At 52.3% G+C, this 14,008-nt stretch overlaps 6 protein-coding genes across 6 annotated transcripts; 3 read left to right on the forward strand and 3 right to left on the reverse strand.

Moving 5' to 3' along the window:
* The first annotated feature begins 54 nt into the window (after window positions 1–54).
* B0T23DRAFT_340218 (uncharacterized protein) lies at window positions 55–1,644 on the forward strand. The gene is made up of 2 exons (XM_062835874.1): window positions 55–872; window positions 982–1,644. Exons 1-2 carry the CDS (start codon window positions 513–515, stop codon window positions 1,357–1,359), a joined length of 738 nt encoding a protein of 245 aa, XP_062691884.1. The 5' UTR covers window positions 55–512; the 3' UTR covers window positions 1,360–1,644.
* A 1-nt stretch (window position 1,645) lies between these two features.
* Window positions 1,646–3,475, reverse strand: B0T23DRAFT_421113 (ribosomal protein S5 domain 2-type protein). Its single transcript, XM_062839755.1, has 2 exons — window positions 2,707–3,475; window positions 1,646–2,639 (listed from the first exon to the last, which is right to left on the reverse strand). The coding sequence occupies exons 1-2, from the start codon at window positions 3,181–3,183 to the stop codon at window positions 1,944–1,946; spliced, it is 1,173 nt and encodes a 390-aa protein (XP_062691885.1). The 5' UTR covers window positions 3,184–3,475; the 3' UTR covers window positions 1,646–1,943.
* A 628-nt stretch (window positions 3,476–4,103) lies between these two features.
* Window positions 4,104–5,883, forward strand: B0T23DRAFT_382315 (uncharacterized protein). Its single transcript, XM_062837322.1, has 2 exons — window positions 4,104–5,562; window positions 5,598–5,883. The coding sequence occupies exons 1-2, from the start codon at window positions 4,352–4,354 to the stop codon at window positions 5,722–5,724; spliced, it is 1,338 nt and encodes a 445-aa protein (XP_062691886.1). The 5' UTR covers window positions 4,104–4,351; the 3' UTR covers window positions 5,725–5,883.
* A 1,132-nt stretch (window positions 5,884–7,015) lies between these two features.
* On the reverse strand, window positions 7,016–7,852 carry B0T23DRAFT_167748 (NUDIX hydrolase domain-like protein). The gene is made up of 2 exons (XM_062832851.1): window positions 7,693–7,852; window positions 7,016–7,548 (listed from the first exon to the last, which is right to left on the reverse strand). Exons 1-2 carry the CDS (start codon window positions 7,757–7,759, stop codon window positions 7,121–7,123), a joined length of 495 nt encoding a protein of 164 aa, XP_062691887.1. The 5' UTR covers window positions 7,760–7,852; the 3' UTR covers window positions 7,016–7,120.
* A 973-nt stretch (window positions 7,853–8,825) lies between these two features.
* On the reverse strand, window positions 8,826–9,333 carry B0T23DRAFT_382318 (uncharacterized protein; the record flags this gene model as incomplete). The annotated part of the gene is made up of 1 exon (XM_062837323.1): window positions 8,826–9,333. A coding segment is annotated over exon 1 (217 nt), but the record flags the coding sequence as incomplete, so codon positions are not given.
* A 2,064-nt stretch (window positions 9,334–11,397) lies between these two features.
* B0T23DRAFT_443742 (arginine-tRNA-protein transferase) lies at window positions 11,398–13,971 on the forward strand (the record flags this gene model as incomplete). Its single annotated transcript, XM_062840875.1, has 3 exons — window positions 11,398–11,467; window positions 12,297–13,200; window positions 13,251–13,971. The coding sequence occupies 3 exons, from the start codon at window positions 11,398–11,400 to the stop codon at window positions 13,537–13,539; spliced, it is 1,263 nt and encodes a 420-aa protein (XP_062691889.1). The 3' UTR covers window positions 13,540–13,971.
* Window positions 13,972–14,008: the final 37 nt, after the last annotated feature.

Genomic DNA, 14,008 nt, shown 5'->3' on the forward strand with positions numbered 1-14,008 from the left:
CTGCGATTACGATCCAAACCACAATACCTCTACGTACAATATGTACAACCGACGGCCCGCGCTAGCCCCATCAGGTAGAGGAATGTCATCGCGAAGGCCATCCACCCATGCCACCCAATCTCGTCATCCAATTTTTTTTTTTTTTTGATGCAGCATGCTAGCGGCAATTTCTTGTGTCATGTTGCCCGTGGTCATCCGATTGACCGATTGAGCCGCAAGAAGAACCACGTCCGACTTCTGGGCACCCTTCCGACCCCGACTGCCCGATCCACAACACCCGGCCATCCACGTCGCCGCCGGGGAATCCCACCTTTGCGATTCGGCAGCCCGACCCCACACCCATACAGCAGCGACCTGATGCGGTACGGCCTGTCGTCCAAAACACGCAAGCGCATCAGTACCACTAGCAAAATCCCAAACCCAAAATCTTGACTGGAGTAGCTGTACTGCTGTTGTAGCCACGCAGCTGGGCGCACATAGGGACCAGAAGGGGAAGAACAATAACACAGACCATGTCGTCAGCAACCTCCACCATGATCCCCCGCTTTCTCCTCCCACAGTACGGGCGCATCTGGCAACGGCCCACCCAAAAGCTTATCCAGCGCCGTCTCGCATCCACAAAGTCAACAGCGGAAGCCAACACAACGCCATCCGGCCAGCGCGTCCTCGCGAAACCCGAGCGCTTCAACCCTCCTTCACACGGCTCCCGACTCCCCAGCAAGAAAAACGTCCCGCGGCACTATGGCGGCGACCTCAGCTTCCAGGAGAAGCAGGCCCAGGCGCAAAAGGAATACCCGGGCCTGATGCCCGGCGAGGGAACCTTCGGGTGGTGGTTCTGGAATAACAAGTGGTTTCACATGTGTTTGACCCTGGTATGTACATATTCATCCCATCTAGCTCAACCCCTGCTTGTTCTTTCCCTTTCACGATGGCCCAGCTCTCCAAGCTCTCAGAATCAAAACTTACATGGGAAACAAAAAGGGGTCCCTCTTCGCCATAGCCATCTACACCGCAACCGAGAACTTCAAGCGCACCTCTCCCTTCGCCGACATGCTCCCTGCCCGCGGTGACTTTTTCAGCCACCCTATCGACTCCTTCAGTCACCTGGGCCATGTCATCCGGCTGCACGAGGCGCACAAGTCCGCCGAGATCTCGGCCAGGAGACAGCGGGCCATCGACGATGTAGCCAAGCGGACCATGTATAGGAAGGCGCACGGCCTGCCCGAGGAGCAGGGCATTGCGGGCTTCATCAAGCTGAAGGAACCGGAGCGGATTGCTAGCGTGTCGAGAGGGGTGTTGGAACCGGAGGCTACAGCGTCTGCCGCTAAGGCAGAGCCGCAGCAGCAGGAGAAGCAGTAATGGGCCGTTGGTAACTTGAGGCGGAAGTGAAGGTGGTGTAAGGAACTTGCGGCTTGAGATGGAAATGAGGGAATGGGGCGTGGGCAATCATAGCGTGGTATTAGCGCTGTGATTCCGATCACGCTACCCCGCGGCTGTCTCCGGAAGAAGGTGGAATGGAAAGAGGTATAGTCTACGGAAGAGGAGATGCTTGTGATGACTATGTGTACGATTAAGTGTTATTAATGACTTAACGGGCAGCGGGCACAGAAAAGCATGTTTAGCGTTAGATTTTGGAATAGGGGTATCTTGTTTTGAGTTATCATCAAGCCTCCATCTATCTTGCTCCCCGAGCACGCCACGTACTGCAACTCTTGAGTGTGACTGGCCAAGGCTCCCGCAATTTATACGATACACGAGTGGATATGCCTCTTTCATGTACACGCCCAAGCTCTGAGCCTCTTCCGATATTCCGAACACAACAGACCTATGTGCCTGAACGGTAACCGGACAAGAAGTAGCGAAGCGTGCTTTGCGACCCTGGCCGATATACCCTGGCGTTCCTCGGCAACCAGATAGTAGTGCCACTAGCTTAGTTTCAACCTTCAGTTCAAATCAACCCCATCCAGCGCATCCAACACCTCATCGGCCACGCCTCCCTTCTCCAACACCTTCTGCACCATCGTAGCCATTACCAACGTCTTGGCGCCGCCTCTCGGTGCCTTCCACACACCCTCGACGGCCTCAGACTCGGCTGTCCTCGCCTGTTCCTGCTGCTGCTTCTTCTTCTCGGTATCCTTCGCGCCCGCATTCGCTCCATAAGCACTATTGCTTGCGTTGGGAATACCAGGAGGGGTCAATCGCGAAGGGGGATCGATTGTTCGCACCGATAGAAGACGGAGGTTGTGTCCTTTTGTCTCTTCAGTGTCGATGTCCATTGCTGTGGGTTTGCTGCTGGTCGTAGAAGTGGTGGAGGAGGAAGATTCGCCAACGGAAACGGCCAGCGCAACGTCGGCGACGGCTAGCTCCTCCTTAGAAGGGTCGAAGATGATGTTGTTACCAACGGCCATGACGAGGAGGGTGACGGGTGGCCTGGCAGCGGGGGCTGGGGCCGTCGCTTTGGAACCCTTCTCTGAAGGTCTGGGGTAGAGGTAGGGAGCGGCAGCCCAGTCGTCGTCGAAGAGGGGATCTTCGTCGCCTTCGGACTTTAGGCGTGGGAGACGGGCCGCGAGGAGGGCGAGATGTGTGGTTAGGGAAAGGAGGGGGAGGGGATATGAAAGCGGCGGGGAGATCAGAAGAATCTGTCGTCAGAACTTGATGTTAGTGGCTGTTGGTTGCGGAACGCAGACAGAGAACATGAAGACATACGTCAAGGTAGAGCTTCCAGTGAAACCTTTGGTTGATCCACAGCCTCTTCGTGAACTCGCCATCCGCCAACAGCGCTTCGCTAAGCATGGCGGAGAGGAAAACAGTCCCCGCGTCGTCGTCTCTGTACCCGGGAATTTCCACCGTCATCTCTACCCAGTCATTGTCACCCTTCACCACGTCGTTCTGATTGTCGTCCAAGTCATCATCGTCCTCAGCACTTTCATCTAGCGAGGGGAAATCGTGTCTTGTCCTCGTCCTCTCGACTTCCGCCTTAACGCCAACAATGGCCTCTGTACCGTCGGCGAAGCAGATGCGTGCGCTGCCATTAGTGCCAGGGAGAATGCCTGTCTCAGCGACGAGGGGGCGGAACTGTGTAGGAGAACGGCCGTCCGGGCGGATAGGAGGCGTGAGGCTGAGTGAAGCGTGGAGGTAGGCGAGTTCCGCCGGCGAAAGCAGGACGTGCTGTGAGGACGCCATGCTTATTTCGAGATTTGTAAATTCTGGGTTTCTTGCTTTTGTTTACTCTGCCCCTTCTATGCGACGCAGGTCCCTTGCGCGTAGTGCTTTGAAATGTATATTTGCGATTGGTTTAAATGGCGATGGAAGGTCGCAACACAGCGAATGACTGAATCGGTATTTCGCCTTTTGGAAATCGAGCTGGAGGAGGTTGACAAGTTCCGCCGTCAGTGAAAATGCAATGATGTTTAGATCTGAATTTTTGGAGGGGCCGCTCAGCCTGACGCCTGCACAGTTGCTTGCATGTACTCAGTACCCCCAAAATGCAGGTGGGGTGCACTGAGGCTGAAAAGAGGCAGCTTCTGAAGCTCCCAAAGTAACGGCCGGCAGCCAGAAACACCCCGGGGTGCGCTAAGTAAACGCTTCGTTCAGGGGTTTGTTTACTTTACAATCCACACTGCAAGTTGCCATAACAGGTGGTGAGCACCAGTCAACACCTACCGTCAGTTCTCTTAATAAATAGCAATTGTCTTGTTTTCAGAGGGTATCCTGGCTTCTCTTCACTTCATTCAGTCGTTTTTCAGCATCCAACAACGATTTGGCATTCTCGTTGTGAAGAAGCTCATCTCCATCATGTCTCTGGAAAAGACGCGGATTAGACCTGGGTGCCAGTTGTTTGAGTGTATATCTCATGTATTCTTGGTCCCTACTGACACGTTAAAGTAAAGAGTTTCTTGCCCGTCGTTCTCTTGTAGTGTATCTTCATCAGTGATGAATTTCGCGAAGGTCCTCTCTGTAAGATATCCAGTACTAACAGGTGTAAGATACCCGTATCGACTGTAATCTTGTAACAGCAGCTGACAGCCAAGACACCGGCCGTCGGGTCTACTACTGACAGCTTGGTCAATGGTAGGTTACTTGCCCCACCATTAACGCTCATGCCAGGACATTTCATCACAGCTCTCACTGTCGCGCATCAACACCGGCTTCTGAGATCAACATATTGATAACTTTCGTCACCAAGTGGCACGTAGCTCAGGGAGCGCAATCTTAACTCACGCCATATCTATCCGATCGGACCTGCAATAATCTCAGCTCATCTTCAGTTCCAGCATCCACGGTCTACCCCCTGAACCTGCCCCGATTAGACGATAACTTCAAACCTCACCCCTCTCTTTCTCAAGTCGCAATGGCATGGGATTCTAAGTCAACAACAGGCCGACGACGAGGCAACAGCGTTGCCTCCAATACCTCACGCGGCCTTCGCCAAGGACCCAGACCGCCCACCCAGCCCAAGTCCGCTCACGTCGCCGATCCTTTTCTCCACGACTTCCTCGGTCCATCCTTCGACGCCGCAGCCTACCTCAACGCCAAACTGCCGCCTCTCCAGACTTCTGCGGGGTCTTCTTCTTCTTCTTCTTCATCATCGTTATTAGCTTCGCAATCTGCTGTTAACCAAGGCACCACAACCGCCGCAGCAGCCGTGCCACTATCCGAAGTCTCGCTCCAGGCGCAATCTGTGCTCTCACAGCTTAACGCGCACACCACCAGACTCACCAACACTCTCACCCAACTCACCGATGACATCCTCCGGAGTGGCAGCAGGCTAGCCTACGAGGTAGAGCTCCTGCGCGGCGAGACGCTTAGCTTGGCTGAGACTCTCACGGAGGGGTTGCAAGAGGACGTAGCCAAGTTCGTGCCTGGCGGAATCTCCATCCCGGAAGCACCCGCACCCGCACCTGCACCGGCAACCACTCCCGGTGGTAGCACAGAGGGGGGAGCTCATCAACGACGTCTATCAGTTGCCGTAGCATCATCACAACAACAACAACATCAACGACCACCACAGCCGGAAACACCTGCAGAAGTGTCGGCAGCAACAGCCGAAAAGGAAGAACCCCAAGAACCCCCACACATAACCCAGCTCCGTACCTTGACGCTTGTTCGCTCCCGACTCGACTCGGTAATCCAAACCTTCGGTTTCGCCATCGACTTCGTCTTCCCGCCCTCGGAAATTTCAGCCGTCTCTTCTTTCCTATCCGTATCCGCGCCCGCACCTCCTGACTCTTTTGTCTCTGGCTTCGGCGGCGACCCCGACTCGGTAGCCAGTACCGAAGAAAAGGGGCAAAAGGTGTTGCAAGCGCTTCGGGACGAGATTTCTTCCCTTTTAGAGAGTAATCAGGATAAGAACAACGACGATAATGATCCCATCAAGGGGATCGAGGAAGCCGCGAAGCGGGTGAGTGAGTTGAAGGAGCTAGTGAAAGTATGGAAGGGCACGGCGGAGGAGCGGGGGAGGTTGAAGTTTGTGGAGGGGTTGGCGAGAATGGTGGAGGAGAGGCATGCAGCTCTGGTGAAGGATTTGGAGAGCGGTGGTGCTGCGAGGAAAGGGGGGATGCGGTTGGTGGGAGGACGGATGCTGAGGCGGCTTTGAGGAGGGTTGTTGGAGGAGAGGCGGAGCAGGCGTTATCGCCAACATCGTCACAGATACAGACGGACAGTAAAGGGTTGAGTGGGTATGGGCTGATTAGTCAGTTGAATAAGTTCAGGAATGGGCTGTAATAAGCCCCTTGGGATGCCAAGGTTGAGGCGACAGTCAAGCAGGTCGCAGAACAGCACTTTGTGTGTATATCGTGTAGCTCTGTGTCATGAGTATTGTCATGGTAGAGGACTTCTTAATATCAAATACCGGGCACGAACCCCAGCCGAAGCCATGCTAAACCTCCAATGTCCCCATACCTGCCCTCGCGGGATTTCTGAAGTTCTTGAACTAGGTCAGTAATCTAATGGGACCTCACGTAGTCGGATGGATGTCGCATGTATGATCAGCCGTGTGCCTATGTGACAAATAACTCGGAATCATGCACCTCGATGATCTTTGGTCCAAGGGATGAATGATGAGATTCATTCTTTGTGCAGCTGTGTTCTAGAATGTGATACTGGTCTGATCATGCCTACCAAGCCTTGAATACTTTTTCGGGGTCGGCGAAACTAGAGAAGGAACAAGGGCACTGCATGCGATCATTATGACAGTTAGCCTACCGGGTCTTCGGATGACTGTTGATAAGAGAAGATGAGTTATTGTACGGGAGCGTAAGCGTCAGCTCTGCGTCTTCCATCATCTCTTGTGAAGCCTGTATAGCGAGGGCGGAGCGGATATAAAGGGGTTAGGATATTATATCCGTTGACGTGATGTTCGCAAGTCTTGCACTATCCTGTCTTGATGTTCTGCTGTTTCCTTGCGTGTGTACCTATAGGATAAAGTCATCAGATCACCACCCACCTACGCCGCTATAGTCTACCGAACCTGAGTAGAGCCACCCAATGTTTCCCTTCTCTCTTGCCCATTCTTACATAAGAGAACCAAATGCGACTCTATAGGCCTCCCGTAAACGCCCAAACATGAATGCAGATAATATACGAAGAAAAGGGGAGAGATTTTAAATCTCAAAAGACAAAGAAACATTGGTTGCCTCCCAAACAGGCCAGTTTCGGTCAAAACCATGTTATCCGTTGCTTCGAACGATGTATCTCAAAATTCGCGCGAAGCTGATGAAAGCATCGATCTTCTGCGACCTTAAGCAGGAACGACTGCCGAAGCAGCTACAGTTCCAACCAGGCTGACCTGCGCGCACCATCTCGGGGAGGTAAGCAGAGATAGACCATGGGGAAGAACAAGACACAAGATTGCGCTGGCTGAGAACTGGGGACTTAAAACGCACTCCAAGCTGTATCCAAATGGTCGCCATATTGGGATGGATTTTGGACTCTCGCTACTACCAGAGATATTGTGTTGCTTTGCTCTTTAGAGTCCCATATGGTAGGAAGATCAAGACGCAGTAAGTCGGAACGTCAGCAATAAGCCTCAGTACCCCTTCGCGGAACTGTCTCCTTGCACACACTGCTCCCGAGACAGCGGAGAGCGACACTATCGCCCCCAAGTATGGCGGTACCAAGGCTACCTCTTGATCGTCGACAAATCTAGAGCTGCTTGAAGTTCCGGCCGTTCTTTCAACAGCTCGGTGGCTTCAGCGTATGTGTACCACTTGCGCTCACGTTTGTCCTTCTCGGGCCACTCAGGTTCCTCGCTGGTGACGGTGGCCTCGAAGAATCGGTAGAGCGAGCGCTCCTTCTCCTTGAGAGGATTTTTCTTGGGAGGGCGGGTATCCTGAATATCACCCAAGTCATAGTTGATCTGAACCACGATACCGGCCTCCTCCCAGGCTTCACGGGCAGCAGCCTCGTGACATTCCTCGTCAAGTTCCCATCCGCCCTTGGGCAACACCCAACCTTTTCGACGTGTGGACTGGATCAACATGACGTAGTACTTGTCCGCACTCAAAGGGACAACGCCGGCAACCAGTCGTTCGCCTTTCGTATTGTATCCTACAAAGGGGAGGGTCAGTTGGACCGACCACAAGCGGCGGAAGCACAGCTCCTGCCTCCTGCCATCTGGATGCCAAGACCGCATTTGGCAAGGAGTGGATGCTCGTGTATTTGTCAAGACTAGAGTGGGCATCTAGAACTCACGTTGCTTGGTACGCCCAGTCCGGGATTCCATTGACCGATTACCACTACTAGTATTGCTAGCCGCCATCTTGCAGAGCTCCCAACAGGTCGGTAGAGCGACCAATTCCTTGCCAAATCTTTGTAGGTAGGTTGAATGGGGACGTGTACTACGAGGCGCGCGTGAAGGGGTTTTTTTCGGAATGTCGACAAAGAAACGGCGCTCGGTACGTTGAAATATCCGGATCGTCGTTGAAGAGAGTAGTGTCCCGGAGCTTTTAGCGCGCGGTGAGCGGCATGATCGGAAAGATAGGACGGGTAGAAGCTCGGAGGATTACTGGAATGACGAAGGGCCACCGGGATGCGCCGAGAAGGTGCGAATCGATGGGGGGTCTAAAAAGCTGGTCGTGCGGAAAAGAGTGCGTCGAGTGCAGGACACACTTGGAGAAGTGGAAGGCAGACCCGAGATGGGCAATCGGAGAGTACTCGGAGATGGTGCGTCTTTCGCAAGAGAAGATGAGGACAACAAAAAAAGAAAGAAAAAAATGAAAATAAAAATACGACGGTGTATCTCGACAGGCGGCGGCAGGCGGGATGGTCTGACAAGTGGTGGCGGTCGTGACGGAAACGGAGGGAGGAACCGTCGACTTTTTAGTGTAGCGAAGTGTACAGTGGTATTGAGGTAGACTTTGTCCAAACACCACGCGACAGCGCAGTGGACGCTTGGTGGTCGAGAACCGATGGAACGGAACTTGGATTTCTCGATGCACTGGAGACCAGCAGAACCAGATGCGAGGTTGAGGATCTGTCAAGGATCTACCAAGACGTGGAACCTTGAGGGGCGACGTCGGAGAAACGAAGGTGGGTGGTCGCTCGGGGCGGCCAGACGAGGAGAGAGAGGGGGGGGGGGGGTTTTCGCTTGAAAGCAGACTTTTTTTGGAGGTTCTTTTTAACTCAATGGAACTTTTGGCGGCCGGCAACAATACCGTTTTAGCGGCCTGCAGTGAGAGCCCGGTTCTGACCGCTCGCTACAGTAAGGAAGGTGCCTTGAGCCGTTTGGACTTGCCTTGCTTCTGCGTGGTGGAAGCTCCTAGTAGGAGCCGAGGAGGGGAGGGGGAGAATGGAGGCGGAACACACACGCGACCTGTTCTCGTTTTAGGCCATCCACCTGGCAAAGCACCTTAACGCCCGAGTTCCTTCCATCCTTGTGCCATGCGCGATGAAATTTTTGACTTCCCGTGCTGCTACCAACTAGAAATACCTCGCTGTGAAAGGATGAGGTGGAAGCCAACTTGGATGAATGCTCTTGGGTCACGAAGTGTGAGTAAACGAAAGCCGGGGCGTCTATGTTAACTCGCTCTTACTCAGAGCCTGAACCTGAAGTGATGTGCAGTGTGACTGCAGTGCGAGCAAGTGGAAACGGCTTGAGGAGGAGCCAAGTTCCCGTAGTGTGGAGTAGCTAGAGGTACATGAGAAATACACATAGGAACGAGACAAACGCTGTGAAGACATCAAGGTAATGAAAACAATCACCGTATGGAACACGACAAGAGCACCCCTCCGCATCTGGGCTTTGCGAGATGGGTGGGTTGGTAGCTCGGGTTCAAGGATAGAAAGCTAGCGCGGTACAATACCTTTTACGATGGCACGGAAGCCATGTGCAAGATGGTGGTCCATCCGAGGAGCAGAGATACTATCCAATGCTCTGAATCCGAGATGCATGAACAAGTTTGAGTGATGGTGTGCGACCTGACCTGAAGTGTGCTCAGTAGTGTATAGTCAATGCAATGTGGTAGAAACTCGTCGCTTCATCTGAGGGACATTTAGACATGTATGATCCCATTTCCCTACAGGTACACAGAGCCAGGGTGAGTGTTGCATGATACAAGTGCAAAGAGACGAGGAGGAACAACTGAACACAACATACGCAACAGGAATTGAGAGGTAGGTACGTGCCTCTCTAGGGGAGAATTTAGCATTTAGACCCAGCTAGAACCCAAATCAACAGCTTGTGAATGGCTATATTCGTCACGGTTTGAGCTCGGGCCCATGCCACGTCCGGATCGACATCGACGCAGGCATGGCGGAAGCTTTAATCCATCCTCATCACCCATTCCGGGCGGCAAACCAGGCCATTCATTGGTTCTCCTTCGTTGGTACTTGGTATAAGGTCGATATGGGTAGATCAGAGCGCGTCACTAACAACCTCGAGGCCCTAACTTGGGGAAAACGTGGGGTAGAAGTCGCGGCATCGGACTCGTAGGACAGAGGCTGCCCGACTTGCAGCTGCAAATCAGTGGCAGCGAGGCAGCTACGAGCACCCTCAACTGACCTAACCCGGGAACTTCAAAATGGTCTGTCAAGTTCCTGGAAATCACAAGGACCCGAAGCCATGCCCTATCTACTAGAGGTATATCGCTGCTCGTGGGTACCGATGAAGGAGATTGGTCCTGTGGTCGTTCCGGAAGGACACTACTACGGCATTCCTACTTCTACAGCGTGACTGTCCATGCCTACCTACACAAAGCGGTTGCAGATGTCTAAACAGAGAAAGAGCTGGAAATGGAAATGATGGAGGGCGGGGACGTATGGCGGAACATTGCATACATACCTCTACCTCTATCTCTTGTCTTACCCCTACTATTATATACAGGTGCCTCGCAGTCAATCAAATCTTCCTTCCATGGGCTGCAAGAGAACTTGAATAGAGGTAAATATCAGAATAATCAATTGCGCGGTAGAACCCAAAGTGGCATTTCTCGTTAGGTGTACACCATCTGATGCGCCTGTTACCCTATATGCTGGTGGGCATCATCCCTTTGATCATCGGATTGCAACAGCTTCGCAGTTCACACTTTCGATCTGTAGAATTTCCCTGACAAGACCAGGCACAACCAGAACATACAGTATCACTGTCCATGACTCCGTTGCATATCATTGTCTTCACCAAGTCAAGTGTACAGCATCTTTCGGAACAAGATTCAGTTGTATTTGTAAGTCACCAGTTGGGAAGGTCCCCGCCATGGCTCATGGCAGGAATGACCTATGGCGTCGTTGGTCCCGCTGGCAAGCTACCTAGGTAGGATGTATGCTTTAATGTGGGGGTTGCGAACCGTTGCCCCTCTCGGTCCGCTTTCTGATCAAAGACAACTGCCTGCCTGAAGGCGCAAGCTCTTCGCCAACACAACAACCCCCCAGCGACATCAACGGCTTTTGTTCTGACTCATGTCTACTAATAATGTGGATTAGCCCGCGCAAACGTCCTGTCCCAAGTCCCTCGAATTTGTTTCCTATACATTATTACGTGCCTAGCCGGCCTGCACAATCAGACCCAACTCCGCATTATTTTCCCGGCGGCTCAGAACAGCCAGCAACCTCCTGCTGGGATATAGCCTCGATTCCACAAAAAATCGAGACCACATCCATCCACAAACGATACCGAACATCCGAGTTCCTGCCTTAGTTTCCTTTCATCTGACGAATCTCATAGAAGCTCCTCGTTGTACACCAAGCAGACACCACGCCCGGAGGCTGTACCCCTTTCGGAGGTGCTCGTTGCTTGTTCCACCGACAGCCTGGATATCGTAACAGCGAGACCCGTTGCAACATCCCACACCACGCCCAAAGGGATCGAGGTTCACGGCACACTTCAGTTCTCTTTTGTGTGAGCTCCAAGACAATCTCCGAGGGAAGACCACCTGAGCTTCTGTTCTTCCCGCTTAGACGACTATGTACAACACAAACAGCATGCAGACCCCTGACGACGCTGAGGCGCCATTGTCTTTTATATTCCCAATTGGTAAGCAGGTGTAGTTTCCTTGCTTCTCACCCAACCATTCTGGCCATGTGCGAGATTCACACAATCTCGTTGGCCGCTCCCGTTGTTCAACGCCGAAAGGGAGTCACACTCGTTTAAGTTCCTACAGAACTGTCCATAAACATCCAGTGCCAAGCGGCTTTTGATGCTCCTCAAGGAACATCGAATGATTTTGTCTTGCCAAAAAGAGGAAGAAGAAAACAAAGAGAAAAAAGAAAGACCGATGGCCGTCCTCTGCCTTCCAGTCAACAGTTTGGCGTAAGGTGGATGCGCCCTCGTACTCCTCGCATGATGATGACAGCTCAAGGAAACCACTCATTTTATATGCTATGCGTTGTACTTCTGTCCTTGAGTCAGTCGTATGTGCCCTCAAGTACGGTTGAGCTACCCGAAAAAAACAGGTGTTATTTGGTTCCGGGGTTGTAGCACCGTCCATGCATTTAGACCCGAGTGTTTGTCACGAAGCAGGTCAACATCGATCAGAGATGTTTTGCCAATTGAGATCCGAAGAGGTCATCTTGCTAACCGAGAGTGCATATTGTAGGGTATAGCAGCGCATCTGATTGCGGTTATTGTCGAGGGACTTCACGTGCAGGTAAAGGAAAACGTAAATGGAGTTTCCGTTTCGGCCCTATTACGCCCGCTTCGCTCCCATTTTCCCTACCGAGTCTCTTTTCCCCTGGTGTCGTACATGTCACACAATTGGCCTCATAAGTCTGGGCTCCTCAGCTTGTGTGTCCAAGGCCAAGAAACAGGTGCCTAATGAGACACGGTTGGATGTAAGGCCTACGTCTAACTTGCTTCAACACAGGTTACTCTTACTATGCTACGAGCAAGTCCTTATCAACGCACCTATATCAAAAGCTAGTTGATCGGTATTGGAGACGGTCCGGGACTCTTCTCTACAGGCCGAACCCGAGAAACTCTTGTTGTCCTCACTATACCCTTCGCCTGGACTCAACAGAGTTCAAACCTACCAAAGATCAACGGCAAACTGTCAACCGATTCAACAACTACGTTATCGGTCCGGATTATACACATGCTGCTGCCCGCGTTCATCCTCGCACGCGCCAAGAAGCACGGAAACGGCACAACGAGTTCGACTTGATCGACAGAATCCATGAACCCGAGGCACAATTTCTCAAGACGCCTCCAGAGCCAGCTCACAAGTTCACTGTCACATTGGAGCCAGACGAGTTTACGGAGGAAAAGTATCTCATCTTTGAGAACTATCAGAGACTTGTTCATAAGGAGGGCCCAGATAAGATTTCGCGCCACGGATTCAAGAGATTTCTGTGCAATTCACCTCTTAAGCGTGAAACCATCTACACTTCGGACGGCGTCCAGCGGCAGGTGGGCTCTTTTCACCAGTGTTACTGGCTGGACGGGAAACTTGTTGCAATAGGGGTGTTAGACCTGCTTCCCCACGCCGTCAGCTCAGTGTATTTTCTCTACCATGAGTCATTTCACTCACACAACCCAGGCAAGCTCAGTGCCATGCGAGAGATTGCCTTGGCTCGAGAGGGTGGCTATCGTTGGTGGTATCCGGGATTCTATATCCATAGCTGCCCCAAAATGAAGTACAAGATGGACTTCAAGCCGCAGTCCGTCCTTGATCCTGAGACACTCACCTGGGATTTGATGGACAAGGAGGCGTTGGCGGTTTTTGACGCGAAGCACTACGTCAGCCTATCCAGGGAGCGGCAACGGAAGGAGTCTGGAGATCCCCCCAAATTTTCCAAGACCATTTCATTCGGCCAGAGAGTGACGGCGAAGGTGACGAGGAGGAAGGGGACTTTATGTTGGGCAGCAGCATGCCAGGCATCCCTTCATTGGAAGAGATGAAGCAGGTGGACATGGACAACTTGGTTCTTGTTTCAGATGCTGCCCCCGGGTATTTTTTGGCTTCCGACTTGGTTAGTTGGGAACAACAAGATATCGAGTTGGACCGCAAGGATATCAAATCAACGATCGCAGAGCTGGTGGCAGCGATGGGAACGGACGTGATGGGCGAAATATGTGTGGATTTTCGGAGGAGGACTCGTGTGCTATAAGCATACAGCGAGAAGACCGACAGGAGCGATAAAGGGAATTGTATAGCGATGCACAAAATGTTTACTTGTGTCCAGCGCATTCTCTTGGTCATGTGGTGCTCGCGTATCCCCGCCCCGCAACCTGAAAATTACGGACCAGCTGCAGTGCAGTGGTTAAAAACTACAGTAAGGAAAGGAGCACGGTCTGGGTGGTAAGTTCCTTCCCATTTTACGGAGTCACGCAAAATGAGTTCCTTCCTACATTGGTGGTTTGATGCATGTTGAACATTGAACTCGGCAGTAACGATACCCAGTCGCATTTACGACGTGCAAAATCGTCGAATTGCGACTGGATGACAGCTCGTCGCTGAGATTGGCCATCATCCACCAGTAGGTATGGAGCCGAATAGTCTCATTCCCTTGCTTGATTGAGCCTCAGACCAGGAAGGTAGGGAGGGTCGAAGGCAGTCCTCTTCTCCCACAATATTTT

This window comes from Neurospora hispaniola (genome assembly GCF_033458365.1).
Source record: "Neurospora hispaniola strain FGSC 10403 chromosome Unknown B0T23scaffold_5, whole genome shotgun sequence".
In the NCBI taxonomy this organism is placed as follows: domain Eukaryota; kingdom Fungi; phylum Ascomycota; class Sordariomycetes; order Sordariales; family Sordariaceae; genus Neurospora; species Neurospora hispaniola.